The sequence below is a fragment of the Chiloscyllium punctatum genome, chromosome X (assembly GCF_047496795.1).
Source record: "Chiloscyllium punctatum isolate Juve2018m chromosome X, sChiPun1.3, whole genome shotgun sequence".
Classification (NCBI taxonomy): domain Eukaryota; kingdom Metazoa; phylum Chordata; class Chondrichthyes; order Orectolobiformes; family Hemiscylliidae; genus Chiloscyllium; species Chiloscyllium punctatum.
Window position 1 is genome coordinate 31,745,898 of NC_092791.1, and position 27,989 is coordinate 31,773,886.

General features: G+C 40.6%; 2 protein-coding genes across 10 annotated transcripts in view; one reads left to right on the top strand and one right to left on the bottom strand.

Moving 5' to 3' along the window:
• Window positions 1–27,989, top strand: part of pan2 (poly(A) specific ribonuclease subunit PAN2) — a 139,263-nt gene that overhangs the window by 97,240 nt on the left and 14,034 nt on the right. For 3 of the 7 annotated variants that reach the window (XM_072567182.1, XM_072567181.1, XM_072567184.1), the window contains exon 26: window positions 2,544–2,658. The exons of 3 other annotated variants lie outside the window; for them this stretch is intronic. In XM_072567182.1, coding sequence (XP_072423283.1) covers window positions 2,544–2,658 — 115 coding nt within the window. Of the gene's footprint in view, window positions 1–2,543; window positions 2,659–27,715; window positions 27,795–27,989 lie in introns of those variants that run through there. One more of the 7 variants, XM_072567183.1, reaches the window with a different exon arrangement.
• On the bottom strand, window positions 22–27,970 carry LOC140471235 (inositol polyphosphate 1-phosphatase-like). Of its 3 annotated transcripts, none has more exons than XM_072567190.1 (6): window positions 27,678–27,782; window positions 13,725–13,945; window positions 10,903–10,963; window positions 7,371–7,571; window positions 2,209–2,380; window positions 22–1,907 (listed from the first exon to the last, which is right to left on the bottom strand). In XM_072567190.1, the coding sequence occupies exons 2-6, from the start codon at window positions 13,926–13,928 to the stop codon at window positions 1,406–1,408; spliced, it is 1,140 nt and encodes a 379-aa protein (XP_072423291.1). In that variant the 5' UTR covers window positions 13,929–13,945; window positions 27,678–27,782; the 3' UTR covers window positions 22–1,405. The 3 variants fall into 3 exon arrangements, with proteins under 3 accessions (XP_072423291.1, XP_072423289.1, XP_072423290.1); XM_072567188.1 differs by having other exon boundaries at window positions 23–1,907; window positions 27,668–27,816; XM_072567189.1 differs by lacking the exon at window positions 27,678–27,782 and adding an exon at window positions 27,841–27,970 and having other exon boundaries at window positions 24–1,907.

Here is a 27,989-nt window from a genome sequence, read left to right on the forward strand (position 1 = left end):
TTGTACATCTCATCTTTAATTCCTTTTTAAAAACAAGCAGACAGTTAAATTTGTTTTTACAAATGAGCTAAAATAGTTCATTAAAAAGTCAGTTTGACAGCAAACAACTTTACAACTAATCCAGGTTTGTTTGGTTGTACTACTCAGATTCCATTTCAGTGTTTTGCAAGAGGTAATTTGTGAAAACACCATTCAGATTTTTCATTTTCACCAATGACTGGTGCCAACTTGGAGCAACAAAGATTAGATTAGTGGGAATTAATATATCCTTATCCCATAAAATGAAAGAGACACGTTGAGGTTAGCCTTGCTGCCCATGCATTAGGAAAAATTAGCTGCACCAAATTTGAATCACTTTGGAGCATTTCCCTACTGTAAGCTGTGTGTATCTACATGTGGTACACAAACATGAAGCATAGTACGTTTAAGCTCTGTTGTGATCTCATGGTCAATAAATTGATAAGCATTTGAAGAATGGCCATTTGAGTCTTCACAAGAGGAGAGGAGAAAACTGGAACTAAAATACATATCTCTGACATTATGACACATGCATACAAACGTTCATTGTTGGTAACATGGGCAACTCTCAAACTGTTTTTTTCCCCCCCAAGTATATCTGTTTTGACAGAACTACAGGTAAGAGACCAAAGGGAGCATTTTTAATTAGTTGAATTAAGAACATCAGCAGCAGCCAGGTTTCACTTTCCTTGAGAACCTTTTATAGTTCTGTTTAGGATTAGATTACTGTGTGGAAACAGGCCCTTCGGCCCAACAAGTCCACACCGCCCCGCCGAAACGCAACCCACCAATACCCCTACATCTACCCCTTACCTAATACTACGGGCAATTTAGCATAGCCAATTCACCTGACCTGCACATCTTTGGACTGTGGGAAGAAACCGGAGCACCCGGAGGAAACCCACACAGACACGGGGAGAATCGCCTGAGGCGGGAATTGAACCCCGGTCTCTGGCGCTGTGAGGCAGCAGTGCTAACCACTGTGCCACTGTGCCGCTGCTGGAGATTTGAAAAATAAAATCATATACAAAAAGTTTGACAAAAAATTAGCAATAGACTTCAGTTACCATACAATAATTTCTTTGTCTTGACTTAGAGTTCAAGACAATGAGTCAAGGTAACAGTGCCCACTTTTTTTTATTGTTCGAAAATAATTTGGTATTTGGCATAATGGTACTGCCCCTACCTCTGAATCAGGAGGCCCTGGTTCAAATCCCACCTGGTCCAGAGGTATGTTGCAACATTATTGAACAGGTTGATTCGAAAATAATTCCATTTTGTATTGCATACAAATTACTTTTTACAAATGGGATAAGTGCAGTAAAGTGAGATTTTTATTTAAAAGGCACTTGGAGACAAACTTTCATCTTAAGGTGGTATTTTCATGCTACAAATAAGTGTCTGCAGTTAAACAGAGTGCATTAATAATGGTCTCTAACTGCTCTCTGGACCTGTAAGCTACAAATCCACCTGTGTTGGCCCACTTGTCAGCTTGTTTTGCCCCTTCATCTGGCCTTGCATACTGCAACTCAGGGAAACCACCACGGTCTCCATCTTTTGGCTGAGAGAGTGTTTTGACAAGGTTCACAAAACCTCCTCCTAAAGATTTCAAAATGGCATGAGGGGCACAAGTATCCCACTTGAAAGTTGTGTCTTCTGTGACAACATAGGCATCTACTAAACCAAGGATAGTGCACAAGCCTTTATAGCCTGCCCCACAAGCATAGTACATTCTTTCACCACAGAAAGGAGCTAATGCCGCCTTGATGCTTTCCTTCTCACTTGAGCTCATGACAATTGAGAGTTGGTCATGTGCAGGATTCTGCTTTGGTACAGAGTGGATATTGATGTCTTTATAGGAAATACCCCAGTAATATTTCCCCCGCCACCTGTAGAAAACAAGCATGTGTTAGAGGAACAACTTTATACGTTAACATGTGTCAGTTCGTTGTGATCTGGAGATGGAGTGAAGCAGACTGATCCTCTACAATGCAGAGGAGTGGGGAGTGAGGGAAGAAATTTGAAAGTTTTCCAATTGTAATAGATCCAGTAACTGCAGTATAGGAAAGGGACAAGTGTCTTTTAGTTATTGCTGCTTTTCATGCGATCAAAATTCTATTTCAATTGGCTTGCATACATGTGCTTATAGATGGTATGCTTTGAAAGCAGAAATACTGAAAAACTACGTACCTTAAATTGGGGTCCACTTCATGAAATGGTATGTTAATAACTCCCATGATTGGCTGCCCCGAGTTTCTGTCAAAGACACCGATAAGTACAGCAGCAGATTTTAGACCATGTGTGTGGATACCATCTTTGAATTTATCTTCGAGTTGTCCCTTGATGTATTGATTAGTTGAATCTGTAAACAGAACCATGGCAGTTTTAAAAAATATATGGTTGTATAAATCTTTCAGATTCCAACTAAATACACTAAAATGATAATGAATTTTTAGCCATTCCTGTTTCATTCAGTTGTACATTTTTTAAAACTCTTTATTTTCTCCCTTTAAAATCGCAACTAGGAGACTGGAGTTTCTACAGAAACCTCGAGATAAATTTAACTAGCCTTCCTCCGAAGAAAGAATTTTTCAGTCACAGTTGGTGGAAGGATCAAGAACCATCAGGAACAGATTTAAGGTGATTGGCAAAAAATGTGATGGTAACTGTCCTCGCACAGTTAGTGGTTGTGGTCTGTAATGTGTTGGAACCCTCACTGATTTTTGACTTTTCACTTTTGTTTTAGTCAGTTTTGGTTCAGAGCTGTGAACTGTGGGCTAAATGCTGAAGGCAATATTTGGACTGTGAGCAGCAGCTTGTTTAAAAAAAACAGAATAAATGAGCTGTTATTTCTTCACGAGGCCAGGCCTGAAAGTTACTACAGGTTGTTTCTTATTAAAATGTACTTGCTAGATGCTTCAACCCAGAGAGGTCTTATGCTAAAGCAGATGGCAGATGTTGAATGTTAATTGGGACCTCATCAGATGCAACTAGTCTAACAAAGGGAGACCTAAGTTTGAACTGGTTTTTCAACTCTTTGAGCCACAAAGATTGTGCCTGTGAAAGCTTGAGGATGGAGGTTTGGTGGCTCCCTGGTTGTCCTCCCTTTATCAACTTATTGAAAGTTCAGAGAATAGAATCCCAGATAAGAATTAAATCAATATTCCTCAGACTATACTGGAAGATATTTGCATGCACTGGTTTCATCATAAGCCAAGCAAGATATAATCCTATGTGCTGTTGATGTTACAGATCGTGGCGCCTTAAGTGAGCTGACTCCATTTATTTTTCCCTTATGTCTGTCTACTTTTGTGAGAGGGTGGGGGCTGATATCAAGGAAGATTGGGTTTAAATCATAGACATTAATCTGTTTACCTTGTGCTCTGCTAAAGCTACTGTATTATTCATAAACTGTTAAATCTTTTGTTTACACTAGAAACCTGGTGTCTGGTATCGGTTATTCATAACATCTAGTACTGATTATTTAAAAAATCTGGTTAGGAACCATTAGGGTCAATTTTGAGGACCATTAAGTTTTTTAATTTTACTGTGTTGTGAGTACAGAGGTAAGCAATGATTTGATTCAGCTGTCTGTCGCTGTGCTGCAACAAAGGCACTGGCTAAGAATGTGGTGTAGGCAGGATCAATTGAGACTTTCAAAAGAGGATGTGATCGTTAACTGCAAAGGAAAATTTTACCAGGCTGAGGAGAAAAGACAGAAGTGGCACCAGATTAATTGTTCAGAGGGCCAGTATAAATAACAGGCTGAAGGAACTCCTGTGCAATACCCATTTTCGAATTGTACAGTCAACTTCCTTAGGCAGGAAGGAGGAATGAAATGGGTTGTCTCTATCTCCACTGAGCAAGTGCCCCCAAGATACACCAGTCTGATTTATCTCATGATATCTTTATTCCATCTTTATTGTGGACCTTAAATCCTCCTCCAGATTTGTTATCAACCAGAATAGAAGTGCTGCATTGTCTGTGTTCATGAAAATGCCATAACATTGAAGATTCCACCTCCCTGAAGCTGTTACAACTGAGTTTTATAAGATTATTACGTTTTGGAATGCATGGGGTGGGGGGAATCATGTGACCTGTTCAGCAGTTGATATGACAATGAAGGGGAAGCAATGCCTAGTGATATTGTCAGACCCAGGTAATGTTCTGGAGACCAGGGTTTGAATACCACCATGGCAGATAGGGTATTTGAATTCAGTAGAAAAACAAATCTGGAATTAAGAGTCCAATGATGACCATGAATCCATTGTCGATTGTTGGAAAAACCCATCTCGCTCACTAATACCCTTTAGGAAAGGCAACTGCCATCCTTACCTGCTCTGGCCCATATGTGACTCCAGACACACAGCAATGTGGTTGACTCTTAATTGCCTTCTGGGCAATTAGGGATGGACATTAAATGCTGCCTAGCCAGTGATGCCCATATCCTGTAAATGAATTTTAAAAACCTAGGTGGTTTCGTTGTTAGAAAGCAAAAGGAGACTTATTATTTCACTGAGAGGAAGGTGGAAGGTATTTACACTTGGAAACATTGACCACAATCTCGGTGTATACCACTGATGAAACTTGGAGTTTCCCAGAGTCCCAGAAAGATGCAGAAGGTGTTGAGTTGTAAGCAATGATACTGTATCTATCTGTTTACTTACCAAGATGAAAGAAATTCCAATGAAGAGTGCAAGAGGGCATGCCTGCAGTGATTACAAAGGACTACTGGTATGCCAAGCAATATAAGCAGCATGCAATAGCTAAAGCTAAGCAATGCCACAACTAGCAGATCAGATCTCAGCCCTACAGTTCTGCCACATCCAGTTGGGAATGGTAATGGACAGTTGAACAATCGTACCTTTAGCAGAGCAAAGATAAATGACAAGATGATTTAATTAATGTCAATTTGGCGCAAGTTTTGACTCAACATGAGTCCAAAAATCAGTTCAAAGTCTGGCCTGCCTTTGTAGACTGTTTGCTTCCCTATGAGGTCTCCGTTAACATTCAGCATTTGCCATCTGCTTAAGCGTAAGGCCTCTCTGGAGTCAAAGCATCAACTAAATTCTTTGATCAAGAACTAACCTGCAAATTAACTTTCAGGCCTGGTTTCAAAAACAAATAACAGCTAGTTTGTTCCTTTTTTTTAACACAAGCTGCTGCTCACAGTCTGAAGGTTACCTTTCAGCTCTCAGTTCACAGCTCCAAACCAAAACTGACAAACTTTAAAAAAATGAAAATCAGCAAGGGTTCTAGCATTGGATAAGGCAAATTTGTTTCTTGTAGCCATGGTAAGGAGTGTGGTAGAATTCATTTTGAGATTGGGTTACAAGTTTCCGCATAAACCCATGACTATTACAGACAGCATCGTTTTGATTAGTGTGATATTCAGTAATCTGAAAGATAGAGAAGATGAGACACAAGTAGCCAGGTCTGCTCCTAAACAAATGAAATATTGACTACTGTAATCTTGTGTGTCAACATGAAAAAGGCATCTTGGATGTTTGTTTGGCTGAGACTTTTACTTTTTGATTTGGACATTGAAGAGCAATGAAAGATAACACAATTCAGAAGGAACAATCTAAACAGGCTGATCCAAGGACTGAATGTTTTAAAAAAACCTTATGATGAAATGGTTGATTCTTTTTTAAAATAAGATAAGGGACTAAATTCAGAGGGCTAAAAGCTCTATGATCGAGAACTTTGAGCATATAATTTACTCCTGGTATTCAGTTACTCGAGGAATGACTGTAAATGGACACCGACAGCATGAAGTGATTACAAGTTGCCATATTTTGGGTAATATCTATGAAAGCTCATCACTATAGTGATGACTTTCCATTTTCTTAATGGGGGGATGTTGCAATTGAGGTTTAAGATTACATTTTTGGATTGTTTTCAAAATTGGCCAATTGAGGGGTGATCATGTGACCTGTTCTGATCTGCCTAACAATACGCTTGAATGAGGAGAAAGTGATGACTGCAGATGCTGGAGATTAGAGTCAAAAAGTGTGGCACTGGAAAAGCGCAGCCGGTTAGGCAGCATCTGAGGAGCAGGAGAATCAATGTTTCGAGCTTAAGCTCTTCGTCAGGAATGTGATAAAGAGTTTATGCTCGAAATGTCAACTCCTGCTCCTCAGATGCTGCCTGACTGGCTGCACTTTTCCAGCACCACACTTTTTGACAATAAGCTTGAATGATTTGATTGTTAGAGATCAAAAGAAGACATGATTGTTTTATGTTTGGAGACAATGACCACAGTCTGAGTTTACCATGAGTGGACCCAGATTCCCCCTGAAGTCCGAGAAAAATGGTGATGCTGCAAACCATGCATTTGCTTCTCAGATGCAGAGAAGTTGTATCAAGGATAACTAATCAGCATTTCTTTTTATCGAAAACTGATGTTTCCCAATTACATGGAGGAAGTTGGAGGAATTTATTTTGAGATGAGGTTACAGACTTCCTGGTACATAAATATCAAAGCAGGCAGTTTTATCTTTGTGGTCTGCATTCATCTATGAGATGGACAGTATAAGATTAAGCAAAGACAGTGGTGTAGTGGTATTGTCACTTTGACTAATAAACCCCAGGCCCAGGCCAATGCCCTGATGATATGAGTTTAAGTCCTAATACTTTCAATTCAAATTTGAAACCAGGTCTCCGCGATGGTTCCATTAAACTATAATCAATTATTATAACAATCTATCTGGTTCACTAATATCCTTTAGGGAGGGAATTTTGCCAGCCACATTATGTTGAATGTTTTTGTTTCAAAAGATAAAACTAACCAGATCTGCACCTGAAGCAGGGAAAATACTAATTATATATTTCACCATACAGAATGCAGGTGGGACCACGTGTTCTGACTGAAGACTGAGTTTGTGAGGCTTTAAAGGAGGCTGGAAGATCTCTTAGCTTGACATGAGAAAGGGAACTGCACATTGAAAGGACGTTCTAGGATTAGAAGTTATCCAGTTGAGAAAGCCAAATAAAAAAAGCAAGCCATCTGGAGCAGTGAATAATTTTATACAAGTTCTTGAAGGATATAGTGTCCACTCAATGAACAGTGTAACATATAAACATTGCAAGAGATTTTCAGTCATGCTAAAAGTTAAATGGGGGAATTTCTTTCCTGTAGTTAAAGTATAAGTTGCCTAAGAAAATTCAAGTGTTTAGTCAATAGTGTTTTAGTGATTTGTTTTTATTGTCAAATCTTGACAACCATTCATTTAGCTGTTACGTGGAAGTTTGAATTTCTCTTAAGGTTATCAGTCCCTATGAAGATTGTTACAAAGTGCAAGGCTTAATATAAGTTGAGGAGATTTTATTTTGATGAAGGCTTTACTTACCAATAGGATCAACCCATATCCCTATGGTGTCAATAGGAATATCTATTGTTAGCTTCTGCAAGTCTGGACCATCACTGTGAACACTTTCATGGATACACTTTGCCAAAAGGCCAGCAGCTTTCAGATTCCCATCTAGCACTTTACCCAGCAATTCTGCTGTTTCTTGCTCTGTTTTGCAGACTTTCACAGCAATGGTTTCACCTGTAATAGGGAATAAAGGAACAAGAATGCTTATTGTTAGGTTAATATTTACTAGAGTTGTCCAAATATAATGCAAAGATTATATGAATTCAAAAATATTGTGATAGTCTATGTGTGTCGGCTTTCTCCCATCTTATATTTAATTTAGTTTTGGAGATGGTGACGAACAAAAACGACTCTCACAAGTTCCATTCAAAAACAAGCACCGTACGGTTCAAACATCCTGGTTTGGAGCTTATACTGACAGCATTGCTTTGGCAGAAATGTCATGAGGAAGGACGAGTCAGCACACTATTTAAGGTTGATCCTGCCCAAATTCCTCCAAATGTGTTTGAACAATCTAGTTTGTCTAATAGCAAATCAGTGACTAATGACTGCGTGAATTTGATACTTGTGGGAAATACTTTTAATCCTATTTGGTAAAACTGGATAACCCATTATTATATGGTCATTAAATAAGCAAATATTGTCTAAACATTTATGAACCAACAAGTTCAAGCAGTTCTTGTCATCTGCCACATATAATTTTAATAGATGCTGTTTGGCAATATCTGATTAAGGGTTTCTCAATATCATCAACTAATCCAAAATATGAATGAGACCATATTTATTGGTAGATATTAGAATTGGTAAATGCTACTTTTGCAGATTAGGTACAAATGAAGGCACTTCTTCCTGTCACACCACATTGCCGTGCAAACGAGTCATTAAAGGGCACAAAAGGAAGATTGCCATAGAGGAAGGGCAATGAATGTTCATCAGATTTGTTGATGGTGGGACTATCATATGAAATGAGATTGAGCAGACTGGGCCTAGATTCCTGTAGAGTTTCACAAAATGAGAGGTGATTTTATTGAAATTTACAAAATACTTAAAAGAATAGACAGGTTAGATGCAGGTAAGATGGGGAGTCAAGAACAGGGGCACAATTTTAAAAATAACAGGGGTGCCACTTCGGTCCAAGATGAGAATTTCTTTTACTCAGAAGTTTTGTGAACCTTTGGAATGTTCTACCATAGATGGCTGTGGAAGCTCAGTCTTTGAGTTTAAAGTAGAGATTAATAGATTTCTGATTACCACTGGCATACAGGTTTATGGGGATGGAGTGGGTAGAAGGCATTAAATTGTTTGATAAGCCATGATTGTATTAAATGGTGGGGAAGGTTCGATGGGTTCAATAGCCTTCTCCTGTTCTTGTGTTCCTACAACAGATTTATTGCAACATGTCTTTAGGTAAACAGTGACATGATTCAGCAAGCCTCCAAAGTGCAGCAAGTTAAACAGCCACTTAAGTTATCAATTGCAAATTAAACACTAATGGTGCAGAAATTACAGTACTTGTACAAATTAATTAAGCAATTATATTCTATAAACACGCTGTGTTATTTTAAAAAATGTATTCAATTACCCTTTGCTGACAAGATCTATTTTAATCGTCAAAAGTTTTCTAAACTGCATATAGTTCTTGTGTAACTTAAAAAATTACAGCTGAAAGGTCACTGGTGCTTCCAAGATGGCTCTCATGAGTGAACAAATTGCTTGGTGCAGTGCAGAGCAAAGATTTAGAAAGATGTCAGAGGCAGTATGTAGTTTAGGCTGAGTTATTAGGTGTTTTTTGGTATGGGGCAAGTATTATCATTTTTAAAAAATTTACTTATTTATTTAACAATCCAGCAAAATCTGTCCCAAACAGTAATGACTCAACTAAACATTGATCCTCAGTGTCTCCTCTCTGACAGGTTTTATGTATTCTTCTGACATAAAAACAATGAAAACTGTGTTAATTTGGTGTGGGAGACATTCCAGAAAGTTTCTCTTGGAGGTGATTTAATAAGTTCCCAAGATTATTGTGACTATGAGATTCTGGTTGCTGTCCTGTGACTGTTGTTGGGAAGTAATTTTAATATTGCTCTCATCCAACCTGGGCTCATGGATCAAGAATGGAAATTTGTGGGAGACTCTGGGGCACTTGTTAGAATCACTGATACTGAACCCCATCTAGAAAAAGTCAGTAACTTCAGAAAAGAAGTAAAGAAAATTAAAGGAGAAACTCTAGTAGAGAAACTCTAGTGTTCTGATAAGCAATGTATGTATTTCAGCAAGAAAATATTAGAACCTTGCCATCAACTTCATTTTCAGAGTTAAAAAAGACTCAATTATGATTGCTACCACCAGCTTTTTTATTTTTTTTTCTGTGAACTCTGTGGAGCTTTCATCAAAACAAAACTGAATGTGGTAGGAATACCAGCACAAAGACGTTACTGAATCTGTCAGGAGAGAACTGAATTTTTTAAAAATGCATTCATGGGATAGGGACTCCACTGACTGGGCCACCATTTATTGCCCAGTTTTAGTTGCCCTTGAGAAAGTGATGGTGAGTCTTGAATCACTGCAATCCACTTTGTGTCATTCTACCAACAATTCCATGAGGAGGGGAGTTCTACGATTTTGACCCAGCAACACGAAACAAACAGCTATTTATTTCCAAGTCAGGATGGTGAATAGTATAGGGAACTTGCAGAGACTAGTGTTTCCATATATCTGCTGCCCCTATCTTTCTAGTTGGAAGTGGTCATTAATTTGGAAGATTGTGTTGTAGGAACATTGATGAGTTACTGCAATGTGTCTTGTAGGTGGAACACACTGCTGCTACTGAGTGTCTGCAGTGGAGGGACTCGATGTTTGTGGATCTGGTGCTAATCAAGTGGGCTGCTTTGTCCTGGATGGTGATGAATTTTTTGAGTGTTGTTGGACTCTCACTCATCAAGGCAAATGGACAGCATACCATCACACTCCTGACTTGTAGATTGTGGACAGGCTTTGGGGAGTCAGGAGGTGGGGGGGTTACCTACTGCTCTTGTAGCCACTAAATGTATATGGCGAATTCAGTTTAGTTTCTGGTCAGCAGTAACACCCAGAATGTTGATAGTGGGGCATTCAGTGATGGTAATGCCATTGAATGTCAAGAAGTGTTGATTAGATTCTCACTTGTTGGAGATGGTCATTGCCTAGCACTTGCATGGGTGATTGTAACGATACCCTTTCAGCCCAAACCTGCATTTGCATATGGACTGTTTCAGTATTTGAGTTGTGAATGATACTGAACATTGTGCAATTATCAGCAAACATCCTCACTTCTGACCTTATGATGGAGGGAAGGACATTGGTCATGTCCTCAGCTCCACCACCTCCAGCTATATCAGCAATGAATACAATAGTTTACTTAAAGCCAATTCAGCATCAACCATGTCTTATTTCAGTCCCTCTACATTTGAAAACTTGACTGTGTTCTACATGATTTGAAGTAACTAAGTAAACATTAGTGACATACCCAAACTATTTTCAAATTTGTTGGATTCCTCTCCAGCGATATGAGGTGCAAGTTCTGGAAACTGATTTGACAGACAAATAATTAGAATCATAGAATCCCTAGTGTGGAAAACAGGCCCTTCGGCCCAACAAGTCCACACCAACCCTCCAAAGAGTAACCCACCCAGACCCATTCCCCTACCCTCCACATCCCTGAACACTATAGGGGCAATTTAGCATGACAATTTCACCTAACCTGCACACCTTTAGATTGTGGGGGGAAACTGGAGCAAATCCACGCAGACATAGGCGAATGCGCAAACTCCACACAGTCAGTTGCCTGAGGCTAGAATCAAACCCAGGTCCCTGGCACTGTGAGGCAGCAGTGCTAACCAGTGAGCCACCCATGCTTAGACATGAAACAACAATGTCTAGGAGAAGTGACTCTCAACATTAAGTATATGTTACAAGTAATACTGCAACATAAAGGATGTCAGATAGTAGAAAGTCTGTACACATTTCATTATCGGGATATCTTACTCTTGAGTAAGAAAGCATGCTTTGCTTTTAACCTTAAAGGATTGGAGAGCTGGCACTGTACAGGAACAAATGTGCCTTTGAGATGGGATACCCCAAAGTATTCACAGGATTAAGCAAATGCAGTAATGAGTAATCAATCTTGTTAAAGAATGTTGCTAAGCTGTTACATTTGCCCATAGCCAGGAAGATTCAGCACTTCTTAACAAATCAAAGTAGAAGCAACTTTAGGAAATTACTGAACTGGATGTCATTTCCCTGGTTACCAAACAAGCCACTGGTGTTTGGGCATCGCCATTGTGTTCAAACCCATTGGATCCATCAGAATTTGCATTGATGTAATGAGAAAACCCACTCTATGTCTACTATCTTCAAGCCAAATGGCCTAAAGATAGTTTTTTTAAAAATCCAAACTTGATGCCAACACTAAGTTCTGGCAGGTATCATTACAAAAGCAATCCACACACTACTTTTTTTGTAAAATACTCCATTTGTAAAATTTTGTATCTATCATCTGCCAGCACGATCATGTCAGCCCCAGAGATTACTCAGCTGACTATGTCCATTATGTTAGAAGTTTAAAAGTTGTCACATTACACAAGAATGATACATTGATCTGCGGGAAGATGGTTGAGGATCATGACCAAAGGGGCCATGTCGTTTTCAAAAGCCTGCAGGCCAAATAGCTTATCTACAATGTAAACTGAGTTCTCCAAGGAATCTATCCACTACTTGGAACACATCATTGACGAGAATGGGCAAGACCACACCCACAGAAAAACTGAAGGCTATTAAGAGGTTTCCAACTACAAAATCAGCTCATGACCTGAGAAGATTTATAGTCTTGATAAACCAGTTAGCAAAATGCTTGCCTCGCATTGCAGTTATGACTGAACCCTTGTGGTAAGTTCTAATTACTCAAGTATCCGGAGGTTATTAAGATCATTTAAAAGTACAGTTAATAAAAACACAATATAGCTAAATAATTAGCAGTGACAAATTCAGATTTGCAAAGTAGAATCATTTAATGATATGTGCGCAACATCATCCCAACCGCTCTGCAGACCAGCCTCAAAGTGAACCATTGAGGGTGAAATGTGAATTGAGTTCCTCTTGTCTGCTTCCATCCATTTAAACTTAGAGTCCCTCAACTTCTTGCCAGGATTACCAATGGATCAGTATTTTTCCTTGGAACTTATGTTTCTTAAAAAAAAAATTTGCAAACAGGACTATGTTGTTGTTTACAGTGAGGTTTAATACCTGGTGCACCCCAAAAAACTTCACAGCAACCATTTGTCATGTTGGATGGGTAACTGTGACAATCTACTGCAGAACATATTCCCTGATTAACTGGGATATAATGTGATAGTTAATACGTTTTAAAATATATTTAGTTTGAGTTGTTCTTCACACATCAAATGACAGCACCATCCTTACAAACAGAGTAACTTGTTCTGAAGGGTTATGATAATAACACAACCTTTTCCCTTCCATTTTTCTCCATTCTATTTTTATTTAAACTCTTGGAGCAAAAGGTGGATGCTAGGAAATTGTTTCTGTTAGGCGAGGAGACTAGGACCCGTGGACACAGCCTTAGAATTAGAGGGGGTCATTTCAGAACAGAAATGCGGAGACATTTCTTCAGCCAGAGAGTGGTGGGCCTGTGGAATTCATTGCCACGGAGTGCAGTGGAAGCCGGGACGCTAAATGTCTTCAAGGCTGAGATTGATAGGTTCTTGTTGTCTAGAGGGATTAAGGACTACGGGGAGAATGCGGGCAAGTGGAGCTGAAATGCGCATCAGCCATGATTGAATGGCGGAGTGGACTCGATGGGCCGAATGGCCTTACTTCCACTCCTATGTCTTATGGTCTTATGGTCTTCTTTCTCATTATGTTGAGAAGTCAACATGATCAGTTGACCCTCAACGGGTTTCCAGCATCTGCAGTCATTGTTTTTACCTCAACGGAAGTAGAAAATTCTTCAAATGCCAGGTTAGATTTAACTCAAATCAGATAAACTGAGTCAGACACAATGTCATGCTTTCTTTGCATCAAGATAAATGTGTCTTAAACTGTGAAGAACTTTTCATTTGTGGGTACTCATGATGGCTCCATTCTTGACACTACAACTGAGCAAGATTGCTAAATGAGTGAAGCATTTAAGTGCAGTTTTTTTTTCCCCACTGAGTTCATGTGACTTGGGACTGTATTGAGATTAGTAATTACAGAAAAGGGATCTCTTATTTGAAACCAGACACACAATTTGAATTAGTATTTCACCCAGCCTGCCTTTCTGATAGTCAGCACCTTTTCTGCTATATCATTCTTAATCACTTCTTGAATGATGACATCTGCCAGAGTCTTGAAGTCTTGTACAAACTTCTTATTTTTATCTGGTCCTTTTTTCTCTTCAATGAGAAGTTGGAACAATTCTTCTTCCCGTTTACAAGCTCGAGCAATATTTGCTGATTTCTCAGAAGCACAGATCAAGGCAGTTAGGAGACTGGCCATTGCAGCAATGTGGTAACCTTAAAAAAACAAACAGACATGTTAAATCGAGAGATGCTGACTACTTAAGTCCTTACTATTTAAAAGGAGCAGTATGCTATAATTCTTACTAAACTAAGCTAGATTCAATAGTTGTACTAATGTTTAGTCATCAATTACTCCTAACTGACAGATGTCCCCTATACAATTGGCAGTGCTGAGCAGCTTTGCCATTACCATGAGTTGGAAGCACAGTATCACAGTGAGCCAATTCTCAAGAATGAGAGCTCTGTGCGAGAGTCACAAAATTCAAGTGTTGACCAGTAGAAGATTTGTTTTTTTTTGAGATTCTTGAAAAGCACAATCTTTCTGAAAGATGCTCCCCCAATCAGGGTTAGGTTGGAATGTGGACCACAAAACCTTCAGCAATGAAGTCTTCATGGTATTAATAGGAAAATACAGGGTAGATAAAGATAAACTATTTCCACTGGTTGGGGATTCTAGAACTCTGGGCATGGTTTGAGAATTATGGCCGGACCATTCAAGAGAGATGTTAGGAGGCACTTTGACACACGCACACTGGTAGATATTTGGAACGCTCTTCCACAAATGGCAGTGGATGCTGAACCGGTTGTAAATTTTAAATCTGAGACAATCTTTTGGTAAACAAAGGGGTATGGGCCAAAGGTAGGTATGTAAAGTTAGGCCACAGATCAGCCATGATCTCACTGAATGGTGGACAGTCTTGAGGGGCTGAATGGGCTACTCCTGTTCTTATGTTCCTGTCTTATTGAACAGTGGAGCAGTTGTAAGGGGCTGACTGGCCTACTCCTGCTCCTAAGTTCATATGGTCCATGAAAATGACCAAACTGGACACAGCAAAGGGCATGCAGCTCTCCACCTAAATCTCTCTTCCTCTAACCAGGCTGATGCTGTTGATAATTTAAATTTGTACAGTGCCAGCATGTGTATGCTGTTGGAACAATCTACACCTGAACAATACAGAGACTGGTGTTCTTGCAAGCCACATAATTAGGGAGGTAGAACAGATTTAAATTTGTGAAGTTGTGATGTATCAAAGAATGGAGAAAAGGAAATAGAGGAAGAAATGAATGCGGGAAGTGATAAACATAATGACAGGATAGAGAATACAGATCTAAGAGCAAATCAGATAAGATGTGAGGGTACAAAAATAGTAAAAAGACAAAACTTAAGGCACTGTATTTGAATGCATGTTGCATTCGAAACAAAACAGGTGAACTAGTAGTACAAATTGAGAATAAATAAGTATAATCTAGTATCCATGACTAAGACATGGCTGACAGATGACCTAGATTTGGGAACTGAATATTGAATGGCATGTGATATTTCACTAGGAAAGGGTGGAAAACTGGTTCTGTTAACTAAAGATGGTATTAGCACAATAGAGTGGGATGAATTAAATATAAGAAACCAGGATATAGAAGCAGTCTGGGTAGAGATGAGGAATGATAAAGGTGAGAGTTGTGTGCAGGTCCTTGAGCAGTATCAAGGCAGAAATAATGGGAGCTTATCAAAGGATACATCGATTATCATGGGGAATTTTAATCTACCTATAGACTGGCAAAATCAGTTGGGAAAACGTAGTTGAGATGCGGAATTTATTGAATGTTTTCAGGACAGTTTCTTAGACCAATATGTTATGGCACCATCCAGAGAGCAGGCTACACTAGACCTGATTTTGACCAACGAGATAGGATTAATTACTGACCACATAGCGAAAGCACCCCTGGGTAGCAGCAACCATAACATGATTGAAGTTTACATACAGTTTAAAAGGAGAGAAGTGTGTGTCCAAAATATTATTTTTAAATGAAAAACAAGGGCAGTTATGAGGGCATGAAAGCAGAGCAAAAGTGAACTGGCAATTTAGGTTAAGGGATCTGTCAATACTGATGCAGTGGCAAATGTTTAAGGGGATATTCCAGAAAGTACAGATTAAGTACACGTCAACAAATAAGAAACATTGAAGGGGATGCTTCTTTTTCAGTCCAGCAGGATGTCATGAATGGTATGCCATAGGGATTGGTGCTAGGGCCTCAACTCTTTACAATTTATATAAATTATTTGGATGAAGGGACTGAAGGTACAGTAGCTACATTGGGTGATGACACAAAGATAAGCAGAAACATGAGTTGTGAGAGGACACATGGAGCCTACAAAGGGATATAGATAGGTTAAGTGAACGGGTAAAGATCTGGCAAAGGGAGTACAATGTGGGGAAGTATGAACTTTGGCAGAAAGTATAAAAAAGAATAATTATCTAAATGGTGAAAGATTTTAGAGCTGTGAGATGCAGTGAGATCTGGGTGTCCAAGTGCATGAATCACAGAAGGTTAGTATGTTGGTACAGCAAGTAATCAAACACTAATAGAATATTATGTTGTATTGCGAGGGGAAAGAATGTAAGAATAGGGAGGTTATGCTTAAATTATCCATGGCATTGGTGAGACCTCATTTGGAATACTGTGTACAGTATTGGACCCCACATTGATGGAGGGGTGTTAATGCACTGGAAGCAGTTCAGAGAATGTTTACCAGACTAACGCCTGGAATGAGTGCATTGTGTTATGAGGAAAGGCTAAACACGTAACCTCTGGAGTTTAGAAGAGTCTGAGGTGACTTAACCAAGTGGGTGTGGAAAGGATGTTTCATCTTCTGGGAGATTCTAGAACTTGGAGTGATAGTTTAAAATTAAGATGTTACCCATTTAAGACAGATGAAGGAAATGAAATCCTCTCAGAGGGATGAGAATTTATGGAATTCTCTTCCTCAAAAGGCAGTGGATGCAAAATCTTCAAAAATGTTTAGGGCAGAGGAAGATAGCTTCTTAACTACCAAGGGATTAAAAGATTATCAAAGGGTACACAGGAATGTAGAGTTGAAGTTAAAATCAGATCAGCCATGATCGTATTGAATGGCGGAACAGGCTCAAAGGGCTGAGTTGCCTATTCTTATTCCCTGTTTGTTATGTGTATGAACTTCTTTTTTCTACATTTATTTTGCTCCCAGCCTGCCAATGATCAGATGATTTAAAGGAAGATATATTTATAAAGCAACTTATCATGTATTTCAGAAACATCTCAAAGAACTTTGGGTATAATGCCTGACTTTGAAGTGAGGTAACTACTATGTAGGAACATATAATAGCAACTTTGTACACATTATAATTCCACAATGAGATAAAAGCCAAATTTATTTGATGGTTAGGGTGGAGTAAGGGTTTGGTTCAGTAAGGGATGTTAGGCAGAATACAGAATAATCTGGCATGGAATGTTAAATCAGATGAGGCAATTTGATTCTGGTTAATCAAGGCATTACCCTGTCAAAGTCAAGTCATTGCTCTGTTCCTCTTTTCATTGGTATTCTGATGAGTGCAAGATGAAAAGTTATGACAAAATGTGTCTTTTTTCAGTTATACATCAGAAAACAAAATGTATTGGATTGTCTCAAATCTCAATATTGATAACTTTCACTTTAAAATCCCTGAAAACCTCTGAAAATATGGCACTGCACAGTAGGTCAGTCACCAACTGAAAGACAAAGTTCGATGTCACTCAATGCTGTTCAAAATCGGTGAAATTGGTGCAGTGTTGTCCATTCTGTTCACAAGCATCTGGTGTACTGCAAACTTAGTGGTTTGCGCTTGCTAAAAGTCCTACATGGAGAAATCTAAACAAGGATTACAAGTACAAATAACTCAATTTTCTACAGAACACAACAATAATAGGGGGGCTGAACTATGAGGAGAATGCAGAGATGCTTCAATGTGATTTTGACAAGTTGAAGTGAGTGGACAAATGCATGGCAGATACCGTATAATGTGGATAAATCTGAGTTATTCACTTTGGTAGCAAAAACAGGATTATTATCTGAATGGAGATAGTTTGGGAAAGGGGGAACGAGATGCCAGTAATAATCAAAGATATTCCTCACCTAGCAGCCAAACCAGTAAAGTATCCTAACCAGAAACCACTGCAGCAATTCCTGTAGAATCAAAGGAAAAATGTCTCCCTTGGAAGATTTCCCGTCGTGGCTTAATTTTTATTTTTTTCCCTCAAATATCACCATATGACTTTCCAAGTTAAGAGTGGAAGGAATCCAAGTACTCCTCCTTCACCATAATTCAATTCATATATTAGCGATTTTTGAGAAGATTTGTAGCTCAGGTTGATGATAAATATATAAGTTAGCTCACTGAGCTTTCATCACCATACTAGGTAACATCACGTCTGAAAACAAACCTTCAAACTCAGCAAGCTAACTTACTTACTTGTGAATTCATATATGTCACTGTGGGAATTTATTTTAAATGAACGTTTGATTTTGAAAACTTGCATTGTAGTGAAGCAAGGGCTTATTTAGGTTATTATGGGAGTCACAAGCATTCTTATCTATCCATCTTCCAGGGAGAATTGAACTCGAGTCTTGTGTTATAATTATGCATTTTTGTATAGTGGTCAGACATCTTGCATTAGGTTTATTTGTTCTAAATCATTGGAAATTTCATGTTGAAATACATTGACAATACAATAACAAATTGGGTCAATTATCTAGTCATAGAGTCATACAGCACTGAAATAGACCCTTCAGTCCAACTCATCCATGCCAACCAGATATCCAAGACTCATCTAGTCCCATTTGTCAGCACTTGGCTCACATTCCTCTAAGCCCTTTCTATTCATGTACCCATCCAGATGCCTTTTAAATGCTGTAATTGTTCCAGCCTCCACCACTCCCTCTGGCAGCTCATTCCATACACACACCACCCTCTCCCTGAAAATGTTATCCCTGAGGTCCCTTTTATATCTTTCCCCTCTCACCCTAAACCTATGCCCTCTAGTTCTGGACTCCCCCATCCCAGGGAAAAGACCATGTCTATTTACCCAATCCATGCCTTTCATGATTTTATAAACCTCCTATAAAGTCACCTCTCAGCCTCTGAATCTACAGGGAAAACAGCCCCTATAGCTCAAACCCTCCAACCCTGGCAACATCCTTGTAAATCTTTTCTGAACCCTTTCAAATTTCACAACATCCTTCCAATAGGAAGGAGACTAGAATTGCACACGATATTCCAAAAGTGGCCTAACCAATGTCCTGTACAGCCGCAACACGACTTCCCAACTCCTATATTTAATGCACTGACCGATAAAGGAAAACATACCAAATGCCTTCTTCACTATCACATCTACCTTTGACTCCACTTTCAAGGAGCTATGAACCTGCACTTCAAGGTCTCTTTGTTCAGCAACACTCCCTGGGACCTTACCATTAAGTATATAAGTCCTGCCTTGATTTGTCTTTCCAAAATGCAGCACCTTGCATTTATCTAACTTAAACTGCATTTGCCATTCCTCAGCCCATTGGCCCATCTGATCAAGATCCTGTTGTACTCTGTGGTAACCTTCTTCACTGTCCACTGCACCTCCAATTTTGGTGTCATCTGCAAACTTACTAACTACACCTCCTATATTCACATCCAAATCATTTATATAAATTATAAAAAGCAGTGGACCCAGCATCAAACCTTGTGGCACACCATTAGTCCAGCGTCCACAAACAATTCTCTCCAGATTCTCCACTCTATCCTCTCTGCAATGCAGAGGCACTTCCATTCCCCTCCTCATCCCTCCCCCAGCTCAAGACCTCCCTTTCCCAAACATATGGAGAACCTCTGTTATTCTATATCCAGTGCAGAATCCACCAGCTCGACAAACAGTTTTATGGTTTCATATCTGATATAAAAACTCAGACCTTTCCGACATGACCATCCTCGGCCTTCTCCATTGCCACAGCAAATCAGACTGCAAATTGGAGGAACAACACCTCATCTTCAGTATGGGCTACCTACAGCCCAGAGGACTCAACATTTTAAATAACCTCCCTACCCATCCTCCAACTCCCTTTCCAGTCACTCTTCCCTTCCATTCCTCTGACCAACCCTTCCTTCCAGCTACCAATCAGATTCATTCCTCCCATTGACCAACAAGGTCATACCCTCTACCTGGTTCACCTATCCTTACTTCACCACTCTGCCCCTCTCCCACCCCTTTAACTGCAGTTCCCCTTTCACACACCCGCAGTCCTGAAGAAGAGTTGCACCCAAAATTTTGACTTCACCACCACCTGATGCTGCCTGACTTGCTGTGTTTTTCCAGCCTCCTGCTTGTCTACCTCGAATTCCAGCATCTGCACTTTTTTTGTCTCCAGTCTGAAAAACACCCCTCCACCACCACCCTCGGTTCTTCTACCTTTGAGCCAGTTCTGTATCCAAATGGCTAGTTCTCACTGGATTCCATGAGATCTCACCTTGCTAATCAGTCTACCATGAGGATCCTGTTGAATGCCTTACTGAAGTCCTAAATAGATCACATCTACTGCTCTGTCCTCATCAATCCTCTTTGTTACTTCTTCAGAAAACTCAATCAAGTTAGTGTGACATGATTTCCAATGCACAAAGCCATGCTGACTATCCCTAATCAGTTCTTAACTTTGCAAATACATGTAAATCCTATCCCTGAGGACTCCCTCCAACAACTTGTTCACCACCGATGCCAGGCTCACTAGCTTTTCCTTACCACCTTTCTTAAATAATGGCACCACATTAGCCTTCCGGAACCTCACCTGTGACTATCACTGATATAAATATCTAAGCAAGAGGCCCAGCAATCACTTCCATAGCTTCCCACTGAGTTCTAGAGTACACCTGATCAGGTCCTGGGGATTTATCTACCCTTATGCATCTTGAGGCTTCTAGGAATCCCTCCTACTATGCTGCATTTCACAACATCATAGAGCAAAGAACTAAGGCATTTGACCCATCATGCCCAAGAAAATTTAAATTGAGACTTTATATTTTGTTTCAGACCAGCAGAATGTATAGGCATAACCCATCTATCTCAGTTGATCTATTTAAATCAGATTCATTAATAACCTCACTTTCTAAAAAGTCATAACATATATTGATTATCGTTGAAGGCACTGATTGTAATATCACCGGGTTTGCAAATGGCACACACCTGGGGTGGGAGGGTGAGCTGTGAGGAGGATACAAAGATGCTTCAGTGTGATTTGGACAAATTGAGAGAGTGGGCAAAAAATGGCAGATGGTGAAGATAATGAGAGTCACATTTATAATGAGGATAAATGTGAGGTTATTAACTATGGTAACAAAAGCAGGAAGGTGGATTATTATCTGAATGGTGACAGTTTGGGGAAGGGGGCAGTGCAATAAGACCTGATTGTCCTGGTACGCCATTCACTGAAAGTGAGCATTGCAGGAGCAGTAGGCGGCGAAGGAGGTAAATAGTATGTTGGCCTTCAGATTGATTCCTGGGATGGCAGGACTGACATATGAAGACAGACTGGATCAGTTAGGACTGTATTTAGATGAATGAGGGGAGATCTCATAGAAACCTATAAAATTTTAACAGGACCAAGAGAAAGTGAGGACTGCAAATGCTGGAGAAATCAGAGTCTAAAAGTGTGGCACTGGAAAAGCATAGCAGGTCAGGCAGCAACTGAGGAGCAGGAGACATTTTGGGTACAAGCCTTTCACGAATGTGGTATTTTGGGGGGAGAGGGGGGGGTTGGGGGGAAGGTGGTGAGGAGGAGGAAGGGGGCTGAGAGATAAATACAAGGGTGGGGGTTGGGGGAAGGTAGCTGGGAAGGCTATAGGTAGATGCAGGTGAGGGGTGATAGTGATAGGTTGGAGGGGAGGGTGGAACAGATAGGTGGGAATGAAGATTGACAGGTAGGATAGTTCATGGGGCAGTGCCAAGTTGGAAAATTGGATCTGGGATGAGGTGGGGGAAGAGGAAATAAGAAACTGAAGTCCACATTGATGCCATGTGGTTGGGGAGTCCCAAGGCAGAAGATGAGGCGTTCTTCATTGGATGGCTTGGATTTAGCAGTGGAGGAGGCCCCCAATGCAGAGAAGACCACATTGAGCAACGGACATAGTAGATGAGGTGTTTGGATGTGCAGGAAAATCTCTGCTGGATGTGGAAGGATCCTTTGGGCCTTTGGATGGAGGTGAGGGGGGGTAGGTGTGGGTGCAGGTTTTACATCTCTTGTGGTGGCAAGGGAAGGTGCTAAGTGTGGAGGATGAGTTGGTGGGGGGCATGGACCTAAAAACAGAGTCACAGAGGGAATGGTATTGTGGAACGCAGGTAAGAGTGGGGAGGGAAATATGTCTCTGGTAGTGGGATTTGATTGTAGGTGGCAGAAATGGCAGAGGATAATGCGCTGTAGCTGGAGATTAGTGGGATGCAAGGTGAGGACGGGGGACGGGGGGGTGGGGTGGGGTGGGGTTCAAGGGCCGAGGTACGGGAAGTGGAGGAGATGCACTGGAGAGCATTGTTGATCACGTGGGAGGGGAAATTGCATTCCTTAACAGGACTAGGTGGTTAGGTGCAGGAAGGATGTTCCCGATGACTTGGGAGTCCAGAACCAGGGGATGTAGGGTCGGCCATTTAGCACTGAGCTAAAGAGAAATTTCTTCACCCTGACAGTGGGGAGCCTGTAGAATTCTCTGCTATAGAAAGCGATTGAGACCAAAACATTGAATGTTTTTAAGAAGGAATTAGATATAGTTCTTCGGGCTAAAAGGATCAAAAGGTATGGGGAGAAAGTGGAAGCAGGGTCTGAGTTGGATGTTAAGCCACAAATTTATTGAATGGCAAAGCAGGCTCAAAGGGCTGAATGGCCTACTCCTGCACCTGTTTTCAATGTTTCCACGTAACCTGTCTAAGCCTACATTTAGCTGAAGTAAATAAGCTTGAACCTTTCTATAAAATGTTAAAGTTCAATGTTAATACCACTGGGGAATAGGCTAGTGGTATTATTGCTAGACTGTTAATCCAGAGACCCATGCAATATTCTGAGGACCTAGATTCTATGGCAGATGGCAGAATCTGAATTCAATAAAAATCTGGAATTGAGGATCTAATGATGACCATGAAACCATTGTCAATTGTTGGAAACACCCATCTGTTTCACTAATGTCCTTTAGGGAAGGTAACTGCCATCCTCACCTTGTCTGGCCTACATGTGACTCTAAACCCACAGCAATGTGGTTGACTCTTAACTGCCTTCTGGGCAATTGGGGATGGATAATAAATGTTGGCCGAGTCATTCTAAAAAGGAAGAAAGATCCTAGGAGGAGGCACAGGTGGCCGTGGCTGACGAGGGAAGTTAAGAAACATATAAAGTTAAAAGAGAAAAAGTATAACATAGCAAAGATGAGTGGGAAAACGGAGGACTGGGAAGCTTTTAAAGAACAACAGAGGATTACTAAGAAGGAAATACGCAGAGAAAAAATGAGGTACGAAGGTAAACTGGCCAATAATATAAAGGAGGATATTAAAAGCTTTTGTAGGTATGTGAAAAGCAAAAAAATGGTGAAGACTAAAATTGGGCCCTTAAAGATAGAAACAGGGGAATATATTACGGGGAACAAAGAAATGGCAGAAGAATTGAGTTGGTACTTCAGATCTGTGTTCACTGGGGAAGACACAAGCAATCTCCCTGAGGTAACAGTGGCTGAAGGACCTCAACTTAAGGGAATTTATATTTGCCAGGAATTGGTGTTGGAGAGACTGTTAAGTCTGAAGGTTGATAAGTCCCCAGGGCCTGATGGTCTACATCCCAGGGTACTGAAGGAGGTGGCTCTAGAAATCGTGGATGCATTGGTGATTATTTTCCAGAGTTCGATAGATTCAGGATCAGTTCCTGCGGATTGGAGGGTGGCTAATGTTGTACCACTTTTTAAGAAAGGTGGGGGAGAGAAAGCAGGAAATTATAGACCAGTTAGTCTGACCTCAGTGGTGGGAAAGATGCTGGAGTCTATTATAAAGGATGAAATTATGACACATCTGGATAGTAGAAACAGGATAAGTCAGAGTCAGCATGGATTTATGAAGGGGAAATCATGCTTGACTAATCTTCTGGAATTTTTTGAGGATGTAACTCTGAAGATGGATGAGGGAGATCCAGTAAATGTGGTGTACCTGGACTTTCAGAAAGCTTTTGATAAAGTCCCACATAGGAGGTTAGTGAGCAAAATTAGGGCGCATGGTATTGGGGGCAAAGCACTAACTTGGATTGAAAGTTGGTTGGCTGGTAGGAAACAAAGAGTAGTGATTAACGGCTCCATTTCGGAACGGCAGGCAGTGACCAGTGGGGTACCGCAGGGATCAGTGCTGGGACTGCAGCTTTTTACAATATATGTTAATGATATAGAAGATGGTATTAGCAATAACATTAGCAAATTTGCTGATGATACTAAGCTTGGTGGCAGGGTGAAATGTGATGAGGATGTTAGGAGATTACAGGGTGACCTGGACAGGTTAGGTGAGTGGTGAGATGCATGGCAGATGCAGTTTAATGTGGATAAATGTATGGTTATTCACTTTGGTGGCAAGAACAGGAAGGCAGATTACTACCTAAATGGAATCAATTTAGGTAAAGGGGCAGTACAGAGAGATCTGGGTGTTCTTGTACACTAGTCAATGAAGGTAAGCATGCAGGTACAGCAGGTAGTGAAGAAGGCTAATAGCATGCTGGCCTTGATAACAAGAGGAATTGAATATAGAAGCAAAGAGGTTCTTCTGCAGCTGTACAGGGCCCTGGTTAGACCACACCTGGAGTACTATGTGCAGTTCTGGTCTCCAAATTTGAGGAAAGACATTCTGGCTATTGAGGGAGTGCAGCGTAGGTTCACGAGGTCAATTCCTGGAATGGCGGGATTACCTTACACTGAAAGACTGGAGCGACTGGGCTTGTATACCCTTGAGTTTAGAAGACTGAGAGGGGATATGATTGAGACATATAAGATTATTAAAGGTTTGGACACTCTGGCGGCAGGAAACATGTTTCTGCTGATGGGTGAGTGCCGAACCAGAGGACACAGCTTAAAAATATGGGGTACACCATTTAGGACAGAGGTGAGGAGAAACTTCTTCACCCAGAGAGTGGTGGCTGTGTGGAATGCTCTGCCCCAGAGGGCAGTGGAGGCCCAGTCTCTGGATTCATTTAAGAAAGAGTTGGATAGAGCTCTCAAGGATAGTGGGATCAACGGTTATGGAGATAAGGCAGAAACAGGATATTGATTAAGGATGATCTATCATGATCATATTGAATGGTGGTGCAGGCTCGAAGGGCAGAATGACCTACTCCTGCACCTTTTGTCTATTGTGATGCCCAAATCCTGAATGAATGTTTAAAAAATCCAGGTAATGCTCCTATGCTCCCTCTCAAAACTTCTGTATCCTTCATCATAACCATGGACCAAACATCTGTGAAAGGTTCTTTAGAAATCCTCCTTTCTTATAAAAGAGCAGCAAGATGTGATTTTGGACTCAGTGCAACGTGAGAATGTTCTGTGAGTCTCTTTTTATTACGCAGGTCTAGGTTGGGATTAGGAGGTCTATTTTTAGTGCAGGGATTGAAAACTGTAGCATTACTGTCTATCGTGCAGATATAAAAACTTATATTCCCAAAACTAGACAGTGTCTAAATACTAGGGAGACAATCACCTGAATGCATAAACCTATTTCAGATTCGATCGGACCCAAACTAAACAAAATCCAATAAATGTTGGTCTGAGTGGAACTTTTATTAAGTCTTAGTTCACTAGGATGCCATTGATGTGCATACAGCCAGCACAAGTGGTTGACTGTTGAAGGGTCTTTGTGCATTTACAACATGAAGCCATGGAAAAACATATGAGGGTTTTATGATGGAATGTAAAAGGAGAGCTTCACAACAATATTTATTCCAATGCATGCATTGCGGTTTTCCAAACACAAAGATCTCAACATAAAAATATTACAGCTCACATATTCCACAGCATTCTACTAAATATGGTTCTCGGAGAGACAGATCCAATGAATAATGACATTATCTGAATGCTCAGAAGAAGATATCATTTCAGCTTGGTTTGATTTAGTACTGGTTCTCTTCTATGTCAGAAATATAGGTCCAAGCTGCCATTAAATAAGGGCATGTGTAATCTGGAAATGACAGATCAGTGTAGTGTTATTTTATTAGCAATATTATTTATTAAAGTTCCATCTCCCCATTCAATTTGACTTTAAAGATTCCCCAGCACTATTTATAGAGAAGGAAGCTTGCCTAGTGCCTTGGCCAATATTCCAGTTTCACCCAACATCTCTCAAAAATAAACAGATTAACTGATTTTATTGGTGCTTATAGGTTGTGCACAGTAGGATCCATCAAAATCCTGTAAAACCACAGCAAAACATACAAGATTATAAGTATACTGTAGGAGCAGAGTAAGGCCATTCAGCCCAAAGAGTCTGCTCCACCATTCGATCATGGTTGATGTTTCTCAACCTCATTTTCCTGCCTTCTCCCGGCAACCCTTGATCCCTGACTCATCAATAACCTATCTCTGACTTAAATGCACTCAGTGACTTGACCTCCACAGCCCTCTGTGGCAATGAGTGCCACAGATTAATCATCCTCTGACTGAAAAAAAATCTTCCTTATCTCAGTTCTAAAGGGTTATCCCTTCACTCTGAAGCTCTCCCTTCAGGTCCTAGTCTCTCCTACTAGAAGAAATAATTTCTCCATGTCCACTCCATCCAGGCCCCTCAGTATTCTGTAAATTTCAGTGAACCCCCCCGACTAATGTCAATCTTGTACAGACCCAGGTTCCTCAACTTCTCGTCATATGATAAAGTTAAAAATCACACAACACCAGGTTAAAGTCCAACTGGTTTAATTGGAAGCACTAGCTTTTGGAGTGCCATTCCTCCATCAGGTGGTTAGACAAGCTCTTCAATCTGTGGGATCATTCTTGTAAACCTCCACTTGACCCCCACCAATCCTTCATTCCATCACTCTCTTCATTGTGTTTTAGATTAGATTACTTACAGTGTGGAAACAGGCCCTTTGACCCAACAAGTCCACACCGACCCTCCGAAGAACAACCGACCCAAACCCATGAGATTATGAGAGCATTTTTGCTATTGTTTAATAAATGTTCTCGCGATCAACATAAATCTTGTAGACACGGGAAAAACTGCATCAGAAATCTGGCACCAATGTATAGAAATGGCTTGGAAAGGGTGGATGCTAGGAAATTGTTTCCGTTAGGTGAGGAGACTAGGACCCGTGGACACAGCCTTAGAATTAGAGGGGGTAAATTCAGAACAGAAATGCGGAGACATTTCTTCAGCCAGAGAGTGGTGGGCCTGTGGAATTCATTGCCGCAGAGTGCAGTGGAGGCCGGGACGCTAAATGTCTTCAAGGCAGAGATTGATAGATTCTTGTTGTCTAGAGGAATTAAGGGCTACGGGGAGAACGCTGGTAAGTGGAGCTGAAATGCGCATCAGCCATGATTGAATGGCGGAGTGGACTCGATGGGCCGAATGGCCTTACTTCCACTCCTATGTCTTATGGTCTTATGGTCTTAAACCCGATTTAACACAATAAACGTGGAGCCCCCACCCCCGCCCTTCCATTAGAAATGTTGAGTTGAATTCTCGGTGGAGCACTTTTTTGCTTGAATCAAATTATCCTGATCATTACTGCAGCTTTAGAAGGTTGCGTCCCAATATTTGAGCAGACTTTCATTGTTCGTTCCTGAAATGGTGTGCCAAAGTAAGTCTTATAAAAGTGTAATTACAGTAACATGTTTTTTAAAAAATCTCAGGATGTGGGCATCACTAGCAAGATAAATGTTTATTACCTACCCTGAGTTACCTAATCGACTTGTTGGTGCACTTCATACTGTGGTTTAGAGTACAATGTCAGAACGGGCTGCGATGTCAGGAAGGCCTCTCGATTGTTACTCCAAATACCTCACCACTTTACTGCTAATAACTACGCTACCTGGTGTCCACCGATAGAAGCACAACGCACAGACCTTGAAAACTTCCAGAAGGATTTCCCAGAGGCTGTCAGTGATGGTGTTAAAATCATCCGCTGTCATCTCGTTGTTCGCAGCCCATTTTCCCCATATCGAACCCAGACTTCGCTTCCACACTCAGCCGCTGGAGGATCGGAACTAGGAGC

What these genes read in the sequence shown, in the direction of transcription:
- LOC140471235 (XM_072567190.1), bottom strand. Translation starts at nt 13,928, where the DNA reads ATGGCCAGTCTCCTAACTGCCTTGATCTGTGCTTCTGAGAAATCAGCA. An exon ending in GATATGGGTTGATCCTATTG is followed by an intron (nt 2,381 to 7,370) that starts GTAAGTAAAGCC and finishes TTCTGTTTACAG; the next exon opens with ATTCAACTAATCAATACATC. An exon ending in GAAGTGGACCCCAATTTAAG is followed by an intron (nt 1,908 to 2,208) that starts GTACGTAGTTTT and finishes TGTTTTCTACAG; the next exon opens with GTGGCGGGGGAAATATTACT.